Raw genomic sequence first — 18,810 nt, 5'->3', positions numbered from 1 at the left:
AATATAATAAATATTAGACTCCTTTTTTTGAAAATTTACAATAAGAAGTAGTTAAAATACGAAGAAAATGAGCGTTTTTAATAAGAAGTAGTAACTTAAAATAATTGAATATACTATTAACGATGTTACGAGTAATTTGGAAAAAATTTAATGTAAAATAAATGAAGATAAAAATAGTATTAAATATTTAGTTAAATTTCTACATTCAGATTATGTGGAAAAAACATTAAATGATAGTTTAAAAATAAAATAGATTTTGGAAAATTTAAAAGATAAATAAATTTCAGAGGAAAAAAATAAAGTAAACATAAATAATATTTAACCAATTTTAGCATAAATATTTGAAATTTTAAATAAAAAATTGTTTTCATAAAAAATTTAAATTAATAAAAACTTGTTATACTAAGTTAATCAAAATTAATTTTAAAATAGTAATGATCAAAAAAAATAAATTTAAGAATAAAAGAAAAAATATAAACGATTATTTATAATAAATAAGGATATAATTCTTTTCATTAAAATAATTATAACTAATTTAGTTAGGAAAATGAAAAAAAAAATTATAAAATTAATAATAGAAGTCTATTTGAAAATAAAATTGATTAAAAATAATATTAAGAAAAAAAAAATTATGAAAATATTAATAATAATAATAATAATAATAATAATAATAATAATAATAATAATATTATAATAATATTAAGAATATAAATAATAATAATAATAATAATTATTATAATTATAATAAAGAATAATATAATAGTGTAAAAAATAATAAAATTTTTATTTTAAAAAACCAAAGTTAATAAATTTTTTAAAAATAAATATGATATTTATATATATAATTTATGTTTTTATTAATAAATTTTTTTTCATTTATTTAGTTTATAAAAAATATAATTATTATTTTATTTTTTATTAAAATTATATTTAATTTTTAAATTTAAATTAATAAAACTTAATTCAATTTTTTATATATCTTTTATATTATATTATAATATATTATATTAATTTTTTATAATATCTCTATTTATAATATAAAATAATTTATATTCTTTATTTTAAATTTTTATTTTTATATTAATTTACTTATATATAAATTTAAATTATCTTTAATAAATATATTATTTATTTTAAATAAATTTTAAAATTTCAAAAAAAAATATGTAAAAATATATATTTATAAAATATATATATTAATATATATATATATATATATATATATAAATATTTTTATATATATTTATATATACATATTAAATAAAAAATCAATTATTTGATAAAGTCAAAGCCATAAATGATCCAATAGCAATTCCAAAATTCAACGAGAATGCACTCATGTAACAAATTAAATCTCTATCTTTAGCATTAGTAGCTCTCTATGGTGCTAAAGCCATTAAAATTGAAGTTATCATTCCATTTGTAAGAGCAAACATAAATAAAAGGAAAAATTAGAAAACATCATTTTACATTTATAGCGATCCTTATTTTTTAGCAATCAATAAAAAGAAAATATAAAATGTGAATCTTGACAAAACTTCAATGTATGCAATCCATTGTTTTTTAAAAAGAGATACAGATCCTAATGATTTACCTACTAAATCTCCTATATTATATATCGTAAACATAAAAACAAGAGCATAAGGGAACTCAATTAAAGTGTATTTAGGTTTTTAGAAAACTGAGACTCCAGGAAAAAGCATAAAAGTCTATACGTAAGTCATAAATATAAAAAAAGGAGCTGGTCCTATTATTATAAAGAAATTTATAACTTTATTTAAATTAGACGTTTTTTAATTATTATTAACATCAAATTAATTAGCAGTTTATATTTATTGATTAGTTAATATTTTTTAAGCAGTCTATAATTATTAAGCTGTCTACTATTAATTTTCATTATTTATAACTATTTGGTTATCTTACATTTTAAACATATCTTTTTCTGAATCTGCTTATTTTTGTTGTTATAATTTTAAATTTCTCATCTTATCTCTTCTCAAAACGGCTTTATAATAGTCACAATTTGTGAATATAGTGATGCATATACTTCCTATTATATAGAAACCTGTTGCTACTCCAAAATATAAACCAGTTCCATTATCTAAATCTTCTATTCCGAAAGCTCCTAAAGCAATAAATCTCAAAATATTCATTATAACACCTGACCATGCTGTAAAAGTCCAGAAAATGCCTATCAATTCTCCACTTTAGGTAGCTCCAGAAAGTGCTATAGATGAATTTGTTGTCAGACTATCAAAAGTTCCTTAGAGTATTAAAATAATGAATACTAAAGCCATACCAGCTTGTGTATATTTAAGGTAAATACCTACCAAGCAAATAGAAACTAAAGTAAATACAGCTCCTCTTAAAGAAAAAGGAATACGTTTTTCAATAGGAATCTTATTTCCTACTATTGTTAAACATATCCCGACTAAAAAATTAGTACACATAATCGGAATCGGGAAATAAAAAGCGACATCTACGAAATTTTTTTTCGGAAATTTAGCTTGGAAAAAATCAAATGCATTTAATATGGCATTCCAACCGGTTAAAGAACATATACCTAAGAGAGCGAATGTTAATTTATGGAATAATGTGATTGGAGGTAATTTTTCATAGTCTTCTTATTAGTTTTCCATTGGGCTAACTTTTTTAGAATTTTTATTATTATCAATAACTAATTCAGTCATTTTTTTTTATATTTATTTTATTATATTATATTTTTTTTTTTATATTTAATTTTATTATTTAATCTGTATTTTTTTTTTATTTATTAAATCTTTTTTTAAATTTATGGTTAATTTTTTTTTTTTATTATTTAATAATTTTTATAATATTGTGTATTTTATTTTCTTTTAAATGTTTTTTTTTTTATTTATACAAGAGTTTTTTATTTTTAGTCGATTAAAATTTATTTAATACTAAAAATTTAAATTATAATAATATATTTTAAATATAAGAATTTAAATAGTATAAAAATTTTCATTTTAGATAAAATTTATAAAAAAATAATAATATTATACATATTATACAAATGAATATGTATTTATGATTAAATTTTTTATTTATTTCTTTTAGATTTAATAGGAAAACAAGTGTCATATTTATTTAAGATTAAAATTTTAAATTTATAGGCTAAAATAAAAATTAAATAAAATAATGTTAAAAAAATTGTATATATTTTTATATGTATCTATAATTAAAATATAAAAATTTTATTATAAAATAATTAAATATTTAATAATGGATATAATATAAAAAAGATAATCTAATTTAATTATTATAAAAAATATAAAAATATTTAATATTTATATTTATAAAACAATAAATATAATTAAATTTATATATTAATAAAATTCAAAAGTATATTTACATAGTTTTTATTATGATTATATACTTTTTACATTTATAAATGAAATAAAGATTACGCTTATTTTTGTAAAAATATTAAAAATAATAATTAAAATCATATAATAATTTTATATATTAACAATGTCTAAATAATTTTATATATAAAAAATTATGAAATGGCAAATAAGAAAAAAATATGTATATTTAGTTTAGTTATATATTATTATTATAATATTATATTTTCTATTTATATTTTGATAATTAATTATATGTATTTTTTTTTTTAATTAACATATACATAAGATATACAATTATTAACTTAAATATTGTTATAAGCAGGTAATTAAAGTTAAGCAAAAAAAACCTTTTTTTAAAAAAAAATTTTTCCAAAATTATGCGATATAATCTTTTTGTTTTTTAATTAGTTTTACTAGAAATATTTAAAAAAAAATATATATAATTTAGCAAGTAATTTGAATATTAATAATAAATTTAAATATAATCTTTTATTTTTTTTTCCTGGCATATGATAATACTCCAGCCAGATAAATATTTAACTTAAAGTTATTTTCATATATTTTTGTATATTTAATTTTTTTATCTTTTAAATAGTTAGATTATAATAAAAAAATTTTAAAAAAATTATTTTGTATTTTCTTTATAATTTATTTTATTTATAACTTTTAATTTTTTATTATTTATTAATATTTATTCTTATTATTCAGTTTTTTTTGATTTTATATTTCCTGTTAAATTCTTTATTTTCATAGCTTCATCATTATTCTTAAAAGTTTAAAAAAAAATGTGATAATATAACCAATTAAAATGCATTATAAATTTAAAAAGATATATATTTTTATTGATTAATATATTTCTATATTATTTTCTTTTAATCTAGCAATGAACTAACTGAATATTATTAAATAAAAATATATTATATGTAGTATTATACACAAGTAATTTATACGATATAATTTATTTAAATTTTTAAGATAAATAAAATTATTAGAGTGAAATAAAAAGAAGTAATTTAAATTTTATTAATTTTTCTAAAAATTTTATTTAATTTATATATATTTATATATGAAACTAAAAAATATAGATAAATTATAAAAGCATAAAGGAAAAGATATATTTTTAAATAATATTTTTATCAAAAACAATAAAGATATGTAAGTATATGTAAAAATATAATTATATATATATATATATATATATATATATATATATATATATTATATTCATTTTTATTTATTATTAATTAATATTCCATTTGCGGTTTATCGTAATCATATTATTTATTTTTTAATTTTATTTTTTATTGTTTTGATATTTGATTAATTAATTTATAAATTATTTTATTTTATTTTTCATATTATTTATATTACATGTTTTTTATCTTCAATATTTTTTTTTTTTTTTTTTATTTAAGTCATTTAAATATTACAGTTTTTATATTTTAAATTGTAATTTTTTAAAAAGAAATTAGTAAAATTAACCTAATGAATTTTATTTAGTTATTCTAATTACATATAATTTTTAATTGTCTTTGTATTTTATAAAATTTTGTTTTAAATTTATTAGAATTAATTATTCGATAGTTTAAATTAGGGAATATTTTTTTAAAAAAACATTTGTACTAATCCATTGAATTGTCTTTATCTTTTTTAATTTATTTATGAATCTGTATCAAGAAAATTATTTTAATTTTGTTACAGATTTTATAATTGTAAAATAATAATTATTCTATATTACCCAGAATAGAAAGTAATCTTAGAGTTTTTTTTTAAAAAATGCTATTTTTTATTAATTGTGTTTTTTATTTTTATGGAGTTTTATCATAGATTTCTTGTAAATAATCAATTTTTTGCAAGTATAATTATAAAAATTTATTACTTTGTTAATTTTATTTGAAAAACTTAAACTTTTTTTTTTTTTTTTTTCTCAAGAATAATTTAACATTAGATTTATTTTTTAAAATCAAGAGAATATAAATAACATAATTTAAATTTTACCAATCATAATATTAGCCTTATATTCTATACTTTAATATTTTTATTTTTTGCTCATTTTACAATAATAATAGTATTTTTTTATTTTTTACTATTAAACTTTTAAATTGTTATTTTAAATAAATAATAATATAATATAATATAATATATAAATTAAATTTATAAATAAACAAACCATATGCTTAAAAATAAATACAAATTAAATTATTCATATCATTATAAAACAAAATAAATGTCTTAAAAAGATGAAAGGTGAAATATAAAAAATATAAGTCATAGAGCCAAATTAAATGTTTACTTTGAAAGAATGCTTATATAGTAATATTATATAACTAATATTTGCCAAAAATTGTTATAGCAGATAATTCGTTAGGAAGGAAATCTTTGTGAAAAATATTCTACTTTTATATCTGAAAAATATACTCTTTGGAGAGGATATATATTCTTTTTAAGAATTTAATAAAAAAAATGTATGAAATTTTATAACGATAATATGTAAAAGTCTGCAGATCATCAAATTTTTTCTTTAAAGGTTACTAATCAAGGAATGCTTATTAATTTTTGTTATTATCTCATACCTAAATCCAAAATTAAAGTTTTAAATTTTATAAATATATTATTTAATAAAAAATACAATCAAAAAGAATAAAACTATTAGTTTTTTTATGGGTATATATTATTATTAATATTAATTTTTTTAATTAAAAATATTTAAACATAAATTTAGAGATGTAAAACCTAAAATTGATTTAAAAGTAGAATTAGAGAAATAAACATAAAACCTTAAATTTTGAAAGAAATAAAGAATACTAATTATTAGATAAAAGATGTAAAACAATAGACAGTTTAAATCTCATTAAAATAAAAAAATATTAAATTAGGAAATATTATTTATAAAAATTTTACTTGTTTAATGAGAAAAATATATTAAAAAAATAAAATATATATAATTAACAATTTTAATCATAAATAAAATATTATATATAAAATATTAATATTTTTTAATAATTTTTTTCCTTAAAATAATATTACAAATATAAAAATAATACAAAAGTAATTAAAATAGTATTAAATAAATTAATATAAAAGCATAAATATTGTTTTATAATATCAAAAAAGAAAATATATTATTAATAATAAAATTAGTGTATTTTTTTCTAAAATAAAATATTAAAAATTCGATTATATATTAGTAAATATATTTTGTTCATATAAACAAATAAAAGAATTAAATTAAAATAATAATATATTTTAATAAAGAAAAATAATTAAAGATTTCAATTATATTAAATTAAATAATAAAAAAAAAAAATTATTTAAAATAAAATAAAAATTAAAAAAGATATAATTTTTATATAAAAATTATTGCTAATAAAAAAAAAATTAATAAAATTAAATAAATTAAGAAGAAAAAATACATTAATTTTGTACTTGGTATAAAAAAATTAAGGGTTCTTATATAATATAAAATATATTATTTTAAGAATTTAGTAAAATATACAACACTATATTCTTATATAATTTTATTTTGTAAATAAAATTTCAGGTATTTTGTAAAAACACTTAAAATATTTAATAAATCACATTTAATATATATAGTTAAAAGAAAGAATAAACTTTTAAAAATATAAAATGAATATTAAATAATTATAAAAATATTAAAAAGTGTACACATGTAGAAAAAATTGATATTATTTATCATTATTAATTAATTTTTTCTTTTGAAAATTTTATTAAAGCTGAATAATTATATTAAAATTACAAAAGGTCAAAACTAATTAAAAATAATATTATTACATTGATTTTTTAGCTTTTAACTAAAACTAGATTATGAATAAATAAACATTAAAATATTTTTAGATTCTTTGATTTAAAATTTTTAGAAAATTTATTTTGTTAAAAATGTTATCATTACACATTCTAAAATTTTAAAATAATTATAAAAGGTTACTTTTGTTTTATTTAATTAATTAAAAAAATATTATTTTTCAATATTAGTTTTTAAAATTACTTCCATTATTATAGCACAAATAAATGCTTAATATTGTGTTAATTAAATAAATCGTTTAAGATCTAAGTATTAAATTTTGTAATATCATTTATAAAAAGGTTCTAATCTAAATAATGTTTATTAAATTAAAAAAAAAAAAAATGAAATGAAGACAATCTATATAAATAATTTTTGTTTAATTTAGATATAAAAAAATTACATTTATATATGTATAAAAAATTTAAAATTAATATAAGTAAAATATAAAAAAATCAATTTTTTTAAAAAATCAAAGCCATAAATGATCCAACAGTAATACCAAAAGTCAAAAAAAAAACACTCATATAACTAATAAAATCTCTATCTTTAGCATTATTAGCCCTTTAAGGCGCTATAGTCATTAAAATAGAAGTTACCATTCCGTTTGTAAGAGCAAATGTAAATAAAAGGAAATATTAAAATAAATCATTTTACATATCTTTGGATCCTTATTAATTAGCTATAAATATAAATAAAATAAAAAACGCAAATCTAAAAATAATAACGGAATATGCAAATAATTATTTTTATAGAAATTTGATTCCTCCTATTGCTTTACCTATCAAATCTCCTATATTAAAAATCGTAAAAACAAAAACAAGTGCATAAGGTTACTTAATTAAAGTATATTAAGGTTTTTAGAAAACTGAGACACCAGGAAAAAGCATAAAAGTCTAAACGTAAGCAATAAATATAAAAAAAGGAGCAGGTCCTATTATTTAAAGCAAATTTAAAACTTTATCTAAAAAAGAAATATTTTAATTATAAGCAATATCCAATTTCTAGGTAGTTTATATTTATTAAGCAGTCTATTTATTTTAAGGTGTCTATATTTAATTATCATTTCCGATAACTATTTGGTTGTCTTAAAATTTGTCAATGTCTTTTTCTGTATTTGGAATTGCTTATTTTTGTTATTGTTATAATTTTTAGTTTCTCATTTAGTCTCTTTTCTAAACAGCTTTGTAATATTAACCATTTGTGAATTTATTTATGAATATATTTCCTAATAAATTTAAAAAGGCTGATACTCCAAAATATATACCAGTTCCATTATCTAAATCTTCTATTCCGAAAGCTCCTAAGGCAATAAATCTCAAAATATTCATTATAACACCTGATAAAGAAGTAAAAGTAAAAAAAATATTAATTAATATCCCATTTTGGGTAGCCATAGAAAGCGCTACGGATAAATTATTAGTTAAGCAACTCATAGTTCCTTAAATTATTAAAAAAATGAATATAAGTGAGATACCAGCTAATGTATATTTAAGGAAAATACCTATCAAGGATAAAGAAACTAGGGATATCACAGTTCCTTTTAAAGAAAAAGGAATACTTTTTTCAATAGAAACAATATTTCCTATTATTACTAAAGTTACACTGATTATAAAATTAGTAAACATAATAGGAATTGGGAAATAAAAAGCGACATCTACGAAATTTTATTTCGGGAATTTAGATTGAAAAAAATCAAAAGCATTTAAAATGGCGTTCCAACCAGATTAAGAACATATTCCTAAGAGGGCGAATGTTATTTTGTGGAAAAAAGTTATTTAAGGCAATTTTTCATAGTCTTCTTCATCTTCTTATGGTTGTTTTGGGAAATGATTTTAAGAAATTTATATGTTAGCTAATTCTGTCATTTTAATTTTATTTAATTTAATTTTATTTTATTTTAGATTACTTTATATATTTGTTTTTATTTGATTTTATTTTATATCTTCAATTTCTTTTAATTATTTAAATTTATATTCTAAGCATATTTTTTATTATAAATCTAAACTACTTTGATTTTTAATCATAAATATTTAAATTAATAATAATAAAATAGAAAAAAATAATGTAAAGAAAATATTGAAATTTATAGATTTGAAAATAATTATTATTAATAAAATAAAAAATAATGAATAATTTATTTTAATAAAATATGAATTTATATTTATGAAAAGTATTATAATTAAAATTAAATTGAATATTATAAAGAAAATGATTTATAAATATTATAATAAATATAACATAGGATACAATAAAATTATAATAATCTAATTTTATAATTAATTTAATTTATATAAAAAAAAATATAAATAAAAATAAATTGTTTTAATTTAAAAATATTTATCATACTAATTTAATAATTTTTATATCGAATGTATAAACTATCATATTAATAATAATTATATGAAAGATAAATATTAAAAAATTTATTATTTTTGTATATAAATTTTAAAATAAATAAATAAAAAATTTATACTATATTAAATATAAAATAAAAAAAAAAATTATTAAAAGATACTAAAATATATTGTTTATTTTTATATATAATTTAAAAATAAATGATTAAATTAGAAAATTCTTAAAAAAAAAATATATTTATTTTTTATATTATTTTATAACTAAACTATTATTATATTAAAAAATGAAATTAAACATAATAAATATAAAAAAATAGAATGAACTAAATATTTAATTTAAGAATTTATAAAAAATACAAAAATTTTAAAATAAATTTTATAATAAAGTTATTTTTTAATTATAAAAATAAATAAAAAAAATTATAAATAAAAGATATTTATTAATATATATATAAAAAAAAAATATGATAAATATTAAATATAAATTTTTTATTTATTTATGAATACATTAATATTATATAGTATGTATAGTTTTAACATAATTTATTAAAAGATAAATATAAAAAACATAAAATAAATTATTGAGAAAATTCATTTAATAAATTAATATATTTTAACTTTCTTTTGTATTTAATATGAATTAAAATACATATAAGATAAAAATATGGCATTAAAAATAAATTAAAATTATAATATTATATTTTCGATATTTCCTATGAATATTTATTTATTGAATTAATATTTCGATACTTATATATAATAAAATATAATATTATATTTAATATTTCCCTAAAATTATTAACCTCAAAAAAACATTAATATTGAATTAACGATGGACTTTATATTCAAAAAATAATTTTTTATTTTATATTTTATAAAATTTTTCATAATATATATTCTCTAATTTTCAATACAGAAGTAATTAATTTTTGTTTTAAGCAAGAAACAAGAAACTCAACAGATAATAAAAAAATTATATTTATATAAATAAAAAAAAATCTTTAAGAAATTTAATAAATATACAATTTTATATTCTACCTAAATAAATTATAGGATTTAATTTAACTTCTCAGAAATTTAAGGCATTTTATAATAACTTATAAAATCTTTAATAAATTCCATTATATATGAAGTTAAATAAAGAAAAAATAAACTTTTTAAATATTAAATAATTATAAAAGCATAAAATTTAATAATTGAAATTTTAATGTATTATTTTGTATGAATTATTAGCAAATTTTTAAATATTATAATGATTTATTGAATTATAAAAAAAGTTAGATTATAATATTTAAAATTATTAAATAATTTGAATATTATCAATGTGTTAACATGTAGAAAAAATTAGTATTATTTTATCTAATTAAAAAATAGTTATTTTAAAGTAATTATTAAAGCCTAATAATTATATTATAATCAAAAATATAAAGTTAAATAAGTAGAATGATATTATATATTTTTTTTAATATTATTTATTTTAATTATATCCTAGATTTGTGCATAATTAAAAATTCACAGAATAAGTAAATGCTCATTTTTTATAAAAATTAATGTTTTAGATATATTTATTTTTATAAAAGTCTATAATAATTGTATTATTTTTATATATATTTTTTATTAATTTTTAGAAACATCTATAATAGATAAAAATATTTAAATAAATTTTAGTAAATAAAATAATAAAAATATAAAAGTTGTTACATTCTTTTAAGTATTAACTTTTTGTAAAACTTTCAATATAAAATATTTTAAAAATAAAAAATTTATATATAATAATGAATGAGGCTTTTTTAAAATTATTTCTTTATATATAAAATAATTAAAACAATAAAAAAAAATATAAAGAATGTGTTATTATATAAAAAAAAAATTATGTAAAATTATAAATAAAATCAATTTTTTTTCAAAATTAAAGCCATAAATGATCCAATAGCAATACCTAATTTCAAAGAGAAAACACACACGTAACTAATTTAATCTCTATTTTTTGTACTATTAGCCCTTAAAGGTGCTACGGTAAATAAAATAGAAGTTACTATTCCATTTTTTATAGCAAAAATAAATAAAAAAAAATATTAAAAAATATCATTTTATATATCTTTGGATCCTTTTTTATTAGCAACCATTATAAATATAATAAAATATGCAAATCTAGAAAAAATAATTGCAAATGCAAGCCATTATCTTTATAAAAATTTAATTCCTCCAATTGATTTTCCAATCAAATCACCTATATTAAAAATCGCAAACATAAAAACAGGTGCAAATGGGAATTTAATTAATGTATATTTAGGTTTTTAGTAAACCGAGACACCAGGAAAAAGCATATAACTTTAAACGTAACAAATAAATATAAAAAATGGCGCAGGTCCTACTAATAATATTTTTTATAAAATTTTATTCATAAAAGACATATTTTTATTATTTAAAACATCAATTTATTGAAATGTTTAAATTTAATAATTAGTTTATATTTATTAATTAGTTTATATTTATTTAGCTGTTTATATTTAATTATTATTATCAATAACTATTTGATTGTCTTAGTGTTTTTCAATGTCTTTTTCAGTACTTGGTATTATTTATTTTAGTTGCTCTTATAATTTTTAATTTCTTATTTTGTCTCTTTTCTAAACGGCTTTGAAATAATTACCATTTTTAAATTTCATTATGCTTATACTTCCTATTAAATATAAAGTGGCTGCTACTCCAAAATATAAACCAGTTCCTTTATCTAAATTTTTTTCCCCGAAAGCTCCTAAAGCGATTAATCTCAAAACATTCATAATAATACCTGACCAAGCAGTAAAGTTCCAGAAAATTACTATTAATACTCTATTTTAAGTAGCTCCAGAAAGCGCGACAGAAGAATTTACGGTAATACTATCCATAGTTCCTTAAAATACTAAAATAATGAATACTAAAATTATACCAACTTATGTTTTTTGAAGGAAAATACCTACTAAGCATATAGAAACTAGGGTAATAATTCCTCCTCTTAAAGAAAAAGGAATACGTTTTTCGATTGGAATCATATGTCCTATTATTGTCAAAGTTACACTGATTAAAAAATTAGTGAACATAATAGGAATTGGGAAATAAAAAGCTACATTCACAAATTCTTTTTTAGGAAATTTAGCTTGAAAAAAATCAAAAGCATTTAAAATGGCATTCCAACCGGTCATAGAACATATGCCTAAAAGAGCGAATGTCATTTTATGTAAAAAGGTTATTGGAGGTAATTTTTCATAGTCTTCTTCTTCTTCTTCTTATATATTTTTTGGAAAATGATTTTGAGAATTTTATTTGACAACTGATTCAGTCATTTTATATTTTATTTTATATTATATTATATTATGCTTTATTTTATTAATCAATTTTTTTTTTTTTTTTCTTTTTTTTATATTAATGGTTAATATTTTATATATTTATATACTGAGGTTATTTTAATTTAGGCTTTAAATTTGATAATTTAAGCTCTTTTTATTTTTAGTTTAATTTTATAAAAAAATAGATAAAATAATTTATCTAAAATATATGAATTTTTTAATTGAATAATAAATTGATTTTATATTTAATTTTTAAATGAATGATACCTATTTATTAAATTTAGTATTAATATTATTTCTTAATTTATGAAAGTTTTTTTTATAAAATTTAATAAAATAATTACTATCATATGAATTTATAATTTAAATATTAAATTTACAGGCTATAAAAATATTAATAAAATATATTTAAATAATATAATATAATTATAATATAAATTATTTAATTTATATAAGAAATAATAATTAAATTAGATAATACTTATAAAATATTTTTGATTATTTAATTTGTTTATTAAAAACGAATAATTGGCAAAGTACATAAGAAAAAAATCACATTTTAAAAAGTGATTAAATTTTACAAAAGTTATGAAAAAATTAATTAACAAATGTAATCGAAATTTAATTAATTATTTAATATTAAAAATAAAAGTCACAGTTAATATTTTTTTACATATATTAAAAACATTTAATTTGTACATAATTTTTAAAAAACAATAAGTAAATGCAATTAATAATTTTATGTATTTTCAATTGCTTTCATATTTAGTATAAAATTAAAATTAAAAGGCAAATAATGAAAAATACATGCATGATGTAAATATAAAATAATATAAAATTATATTTTCTTATTAATAATTATATATTTTTTAATTATATTTAAATAATATCTTCTAATATGATATCTATATAATTATTAAAAAAAACTTCTTTATTTTTTTAATAAGATTTTTAAATTTAATCAATAAAATAAAGATCTTATCAAAAAATTTTTATAAATTATTTAAAAACATTTTATATTTTATATATTATTACACTAAAAAGATATATATTTTTTATAATAATAAACAAGTAATTTTTATGTTTAAAATTAATATTATAAATATAAAAATATAAAAATAATACACAATAAATAAAAATTATTTTTTTAATAATAAATAATAAAATTAAGAAAATTTTTTTTAATTTATAATGACATTAATAATAATCTGAGAAAATAAATCAAATCAATTTTTAGCTAAAATCAAAGCCATAAATGATCCAATTGAAATACCAAAAGTCAAAGAGAAAATGTTCACGTAACTAATCAAATATCTATCTTATACATTAGTAGCTCTTTAAGGTGCAACAGTCATTAAAATAGTAGTTATCATTCCATTCGTAAGAGCAAAAGTAAATAAAAGGAAAAATTAGAAAAGATCGTTTTACATATCTTTCGATCCTTCATTTTAAGCAATCAATATAAATAAAATAAAATATGAAAATCTAGAAATAACTACAGAATATGCTATAAATGACTTTTATAAAAATTAGATTCCACCTAATGTTTTTCCTGTAAAATCTCCTATATTATAAATCATAAACATAAAAACAAGAGCGTAAGGGAACTCAATTAAAGTGTATTAAGGTTTTTAGAAAACTGAGACACCGGGAAAAAGCATAAAAGTCTAAACATAATTAGTAAATATAAAAAAAGGTGCAGGCCCTACTATTTATAAGAAATTTATGACTTTATCCAAAAAAGATATTTTTTAAATATTTTCAATATCCAATTATTAAGCAGATTATAATTAATTAGTAGTTAATATTTTTTAAGTAGTCTATAATTATTAAGCTGTCTATGCTTAATTTTCATTACCAGCAACTATTTTATTATCTTAGATTTTAAAAATCTCTTTTTCTGCATTTGGTGTTGCTTAATTTTATTATTCTTCTTATTTTTTATTTTTCATCTAATCTCTTTTCAAAACAGCTTTATAATAGTCACAATTAGTAAATATAGTAAAACATATACTTCCTGTTATATAGAAACCGGTTGCTACTCCAAAATATAAACCAGTTCCATTATCTAAATCTTCTAGCCCGAAAGCTCCAAAAGCGATAAATCTCAAAACATTCATAATAATACCTGATAAAGCTGTAAAAGTCCAGTAAATACTTATTAATACTCCACTCTAGGTAGCTCCAGAAAGCGCTACAGAAGAGTTTGTGATTAGACTATCGAAAATTCCTTAGAGTATTAAAATAATGAATACTATTGCAATACCAGCTTATGTTTATTTAAGGTAAATACCTACCAAGCAAATAGAAACTAAGGTAAGTACAGCTCCTCTTAAAGCAAAAGGAATACGCTTTTCAATAGGAATCTTATTTCCTATTAATGTTAAAGTCACTCCGACTAAAAAATTAGTGCACATAATCGGAATTGGGAAATAAAAAGCGACATCTACGTAATCATTTTTTGGAAATTTAGCTTGAAAAAAATCAAAAGCATTTAAAATAGAATTCCAACCGGTTAAAGAACATATACCTAAAAGAGCGAGTGTTATTTTATGGAATAAAGTTATTGGAGGCAATTTTTCATAGTCTTCTTCTACTTCTTCTATTGGTTTTTTTGGTAAATGATTTTAAGAAATTTCAATGCCTTCTATTTTGTTTTCTTACATTTTTTTTTATTTTATCTTTATAATAATTTAAAATAATTTAATTGTTTATTTATGATTAAATATATATATTTTATTTTATATATTTAAAAAAATATATAACATTTATTAAATATAATATATATTATAGGATAATATTATCAATAAAATTAATATATACTTATAATAATATTGTATATATAATATAAAATAATCTATCAACATTATTATATATAAATAATTTTATACATATTTATTATTCATAAGGATAAAAATTTTAAATAAGAAATTTAATATTTTAATTAAAAAATAATAATTATATATATATATATATATATATATATATATTATTTAAATAATAATATTATAATTAATTTTATTATTTAATATGCATTATAAATTTAATTATTATTTATTTATCTAGATTATTTCTTATCTTATTAACTAATCTAATTTTTCTTATTTATTTTTTTATTTTCTAATTTAATTTAAGCTTTTGCTTCTTTCTTTATCCTTTTTATTCCTCATTCATTTATTTATAATATCCTTGATTTCATAGTACAATATTTTTTGTTTTTTACTAGTAAAAATTGTATTTTTATTAATTTTTTAAATTATGTTATACTTAATAATCTTTACAAATAAATATTTTTATATTTATTATAATTTAAGAAAAATTTACTATGAATTAATTATTTTAAAAATTTAAAAATCTTCTTTTTTTTATTAGCTTTATTATTTATTATATAATACTCATTTTTGTATTTTTTTATTTTTGTAAATATAATATGGAATTTTAACTATTATTTATTTAATTTTATTTTTAATTATTTTTTATCTTACTTTATAATTTAGATATTTTAATTTCTTTTATTTAATTTATTAAAAAGTTATATGTATATAATTTAATGTATTTTTAAATTATATTTAATAATTTGCTTTTGTACTATTTTAATTTCTTTTTATTTTTTAATTTATTTCTATAATACCTAGTTTTAAAATTATAATTGGATTTAATACATGATATAATATTATATAGAGCATTAAATAAGATAACTTAGATTTTATTTTATTTTCAAATTTATTTTATATTTGACTCTTAATTATATGTATTATAATATACTTAGTAACTTAAATATATGAATTTTTAACTTCTTCATAGTTCAAATTATTTTTCTTAATTCTTTAATTATACTCTCTTGTTTACGTTCTTTTTTATATTTTTAATTTTTTAAGAATAATGGCTTTTTTTTTAAAAAAAAAAATATTATTAATTGATATTTTTTTATTTTTTTTTAGAAAAAATCGTTAAATTTAAACAATTACCTACAATTTTTAGATATTATATCATAATAATATACAAATAATAATATTTTATTGTTGAAACAAAAAAAATTAATTCTTCTAAAACCATGTCTAATATATATTGATAGTAATATAGGGATAAATAGTTAAATTATTGATCATTATTGTAGACTTTTATTTATTTTATAACGATTAATTTTATATTTAAATAAATATTTTTAATATCCTTATAATTTATTTTGTAAAACATTTTGTTAATAAGACTTCATTAAATTATTTTTCCTAATTAGGAATATAAAATACTCTCTTTATAATATTTTATAATTTTTACAATTAAAAATATTTTAGATAGGTCTAAGTAAGTATTTAAATATATGTAAAATTATTTAAAAGCCTTATTAATAGTTTGTATTTATTTTTTTATATTTGAATTTTAGTTTATTTTCAATATAAATTTGTTTCGCATTCCAATTTAATAAATATTTTATATGTTATTTATTTCCATATATTTTTATTAATTAAATTTCTAATAGTTATTTATTATAATTTTTTGAATCATAACTTTTTATTTGATTTTTTATATTTTACTAAAAAAGTAAATAATTTAAGAAAAATTTTGTTTTATGATTGTTTTTTGGGCTTATTTAAATATGTCTTTACAATTTTTTTTTTCTTAGAGGTTTTATTGTATTTATATAAATATTTTAATATAATTTAATAATATAGTTTTTTTAATAAACAATAAGATTTAATTTAAAAATATAAATAAAATTATATATATATATTTATATTAATATTTATATAAAATATTCAATATTTGTTTATTTAATTTTATATAAATTATTATATTTTACTAATAATTTTAAATTATTGATCATTAAATTTTAATTTTTTAATTTATTATGAATTATTTATGATTTATAATAATTTTAAAGATTTATTTAATTATTTTTATTCTATAAATAAATTAGATTATTAGTTAATTAATTTTTTTAGTAATTTTATTCATAATTTTAAGGTTATTAAATTAATTTTAAAATAAATTTTTTATACACTAAATTAATATCATTATTTCTAATTGAACGTTTATTATAATTATAGGTAGAAATATTTAGGCCTAATTCTGATTAACAATAATTATCGAACCTATCTATAATATTTTTAATTTTTTTTAAAAATGAATCAATGTTTTTATTTAATTAATTCATTTGATTTATATATTATTATTTTCTATTAAATGATTTTTTTTTCTTATTAATTTTTTGTTATTTTCTTTTTTAACTTATTATTTGAATATTTCATTTTTATGAAAGAATTTTCAATTATCACCATTTTACATCATTTTTTCATAATATAGAATTTACTTATTTAATTATTTTATTATTCTTTGTATATTTTTTCCTTTTCTTTTTAATAATTTTTTATTTAATCCATTTTAGAAAGGATTTTTTTTTATATGTAGAAATATCTGCATATATATTCCTTTTTTTATTATTTTTTTTACAAAATATTATATAAAATGCTTATTATTCTTTAAATCTTTTATATTTTAATAAAATATTTGTTCAAATATTTCTCATGATTTGAGTATTTTTAAGAAAATAATAATTTTTATATTTTTAAATAGTATTTTAATTGACAATATTAATATAATTTAAAATTAAAAAATACATTTTTTATATTTTAATTTTAATAGAATTAAATGTTAATTGAATAAAGAAGTGTATTAAATATATTATATTGATTTTCACAGCATATAATAATGAATTTTTTTAATTTTTTATAATATGTATTTATATTTATTAATTAAATTTTTTTTATTAAATTATATGGGATAAAATTTATGCTTTTCTTTAAGATATCAATAAATTTATTAATTATAATTTAAAATTTATAATTATTAACTATAATCAAATATTCTCGAAACGGATTATATTTTATTTCCAAATTAGAAATCGATATCGAATAAAAAATTATAAAAATTCAATTTATTTAATCATTACATAT

The 18,810-nt window shown here is 15.1% G+C and overlaps 4 protein-coding genes across 4 annotated transcripts, besides 23 other annotated features; all 4 read right to left on the bottom strand. All coding sequences in view use genetic code 6, as the record gives it.

The window, feature by feature from the left end:
• Nucleotides 1-636: 636 nt before the first annotated feature.
• Nucleotides 637-762: a microsatellite.
• A 136-nt stretch (nucleotides 763-898) lies between these two features.
• Nucleotides 899-951: a microsatellite.
• Nucleotides 952-1,172: 221 nt separating this feature from the next.
• Nucleotides 1,173-1,257: a microsatellite.
• An 11-nt stretch (nucleotides 1,258-1,268) lies between these two features.
• IMG5_149130 (nucleoside transporter family protein, putative) lies at nucleotides 1,269-2,733 on the bottom strand (the record flags this gene model as incomplete). Its single annotated transcript, XM_004030950.1, has 1 exon — nucleotides 1,269-2,733. Exon 1 carries the CDS (start codon nucleotides 2,688-2,690, stop codon nucleotides 1,269-1,271), a length of 1,422 nt encoding a protein of 473 aa, XP_004030998.1. The 5' UTR covers nucleotides 2,691-2,733.
• Nucleotides 2,692-2,737: a microsatellite.
• Nucleotides 2,696-2,775: a microsatellite.
• Nucleotides 2,740-2,787: a microsatellite.
• Nucleotides 2,740-2,823: a microsatellite.
• Nucleotides 2,824-3,270: 447 nt separating this feature from the next.
• Nucleotides 3,271-3,356: a microsatellite.
• A 645-nt stretch (nucleotides 3,357-4,001) lies between these two features.
• Nucleotides 4,002-4,054: a microsatellite.
• Nucleotides 4,008-4,053: a microsatellite.
• Nucleotides 4,055-4,539: 485 nt separating the features above from the next.
• Nucleotides 4,540-4,592: a microsatellite.
• Nucleotides 4,547-4,592: a microsatellite.
• A 2,059-nt stretch (nucleotides 4,593-6,651) lies between these two features.
• Nucleotides 6,652-6,701: a microsatellite.
• A 924-nt stretch (nucleotides 6,702-7,625) lies between these two features.
• Nucleotides 7,626-9,038, bottom strand: IMG5_149120 (nucleoside transporter family protein, putative; the record flags this gene model as incomplete). The annotated part of the gene is made up of 4 exons (XM_004030949.1): nucleotides 7,626-7,852; nucleotides 7,952-8,104; nucleotides 8,438-8,611; nucleotides 8,648-9,038. The coding sequence occupies 4 exons, from the start codon at nucleotides 9,036-9,038 to the stop codon at nucleotides 7,626-7,628; spliced, it is 945 nt and encodes a 314-aa protein (XP_004030997.1).
• Nucleotides 9,037-9,113: a microsatellite.
• A 314-nt stretch (nucleotides 9,114-9,427) lies between these two features.
• Nucleotides 9,428-9,467: a microsatellite.
• Nucleotides 9,468-9,892: 425 nt separating this feature from the next.
• Nucleotides 9,893-10,001: a microsatellite.
• Nucleotides 10,002-11,434: 1,433 nt separating this feature from the next.
• Nucleotides 11,435-12,895, bottom strand: IMG5_149110 (hypothetical protein). Its single transcript, XM_004030948.1, has one exon. It carries the CDS (start codon nucleotides 12,495-12,497, stop codon nucleotides 12,093-12,095), a length of 405 nt encoding a protein of 134 aa, XP_004030996.1. The 5' UTR covers nucleotides 12,498-12,895; the 3' UTR covers nucleotides 11,435-12,092.
• Nucleotides 11,976-12,047: a microsatellite.
• A 356-nt stretch (nucleotides 12,896-13,251) lies between the features above and the next one.
• Nucleotides 13,252-13,302: a microsatellite.
• A 780-nt stretch (nucleotides 13,303-14,082) lies between these two features.
• IMG5_149100 (nucleoside transporter family protein, putative) lies at nucleotides 14,083-15,522 on the bottom strand (the record flags this gene model as incomplete). The annotated part of the gene is made up of 2 exons (XM_004030947.1): nucleotides 14,083-14,561; nucleotides 14,715-15,522. The coding sequence occupies 2 exons, from the start codon at nucleotides 15,520-15,522 to the stop codon at nucleotides 14,083-14,085; spliced, it is 1,287 nt and encodes a 428-aa protein (XP_004030995.1).
• Nucleotides 14,627-14,690: a microsatellite.
• A 293-nt stretch (nucleotides 15,523-15,815) lies between the features above and the next one.
• Nucleotides 15,816-15,846: a microsatellite.
• A 464-nt stretch (nucleotides 15,847-16,310) lies between these two features.
• Nucleotides 16,311-16,381: a microsatellite.
• Nucleotides 16,382-17,574: 1,193 nt separating this feature from the next.
• Nucleotides 17,575-17,607: a microsatellite.
• A 91-nt stretch (nucleotides 17,608-17,698) lies between these two features.
• Nucleotides 17,699-17,754: a microsatellite.
• Nucleotides 17,755-18,810: the final 1,056 nt, after the last annotated feature.

Source organism: Ichthyophthirius multifiliis, assembly GCF_000220395.1.
Source record: "Ichthyophthirius multifiliis unplaced genomic scaffold scaff_1120509251146, whole genome shotgun sequence".
Classification (NCBI taxonomy): Eukaryota; Ciliophora; class Oligohymenophorea; order Hymenostomatida; genus Ichthyophthirius; species Ichthyophthirius multifiliis.
Note: the sequence above shows the minus strand (reverse complement) of the source record. Positions and strands in the feature narration are given on the sequence as shown.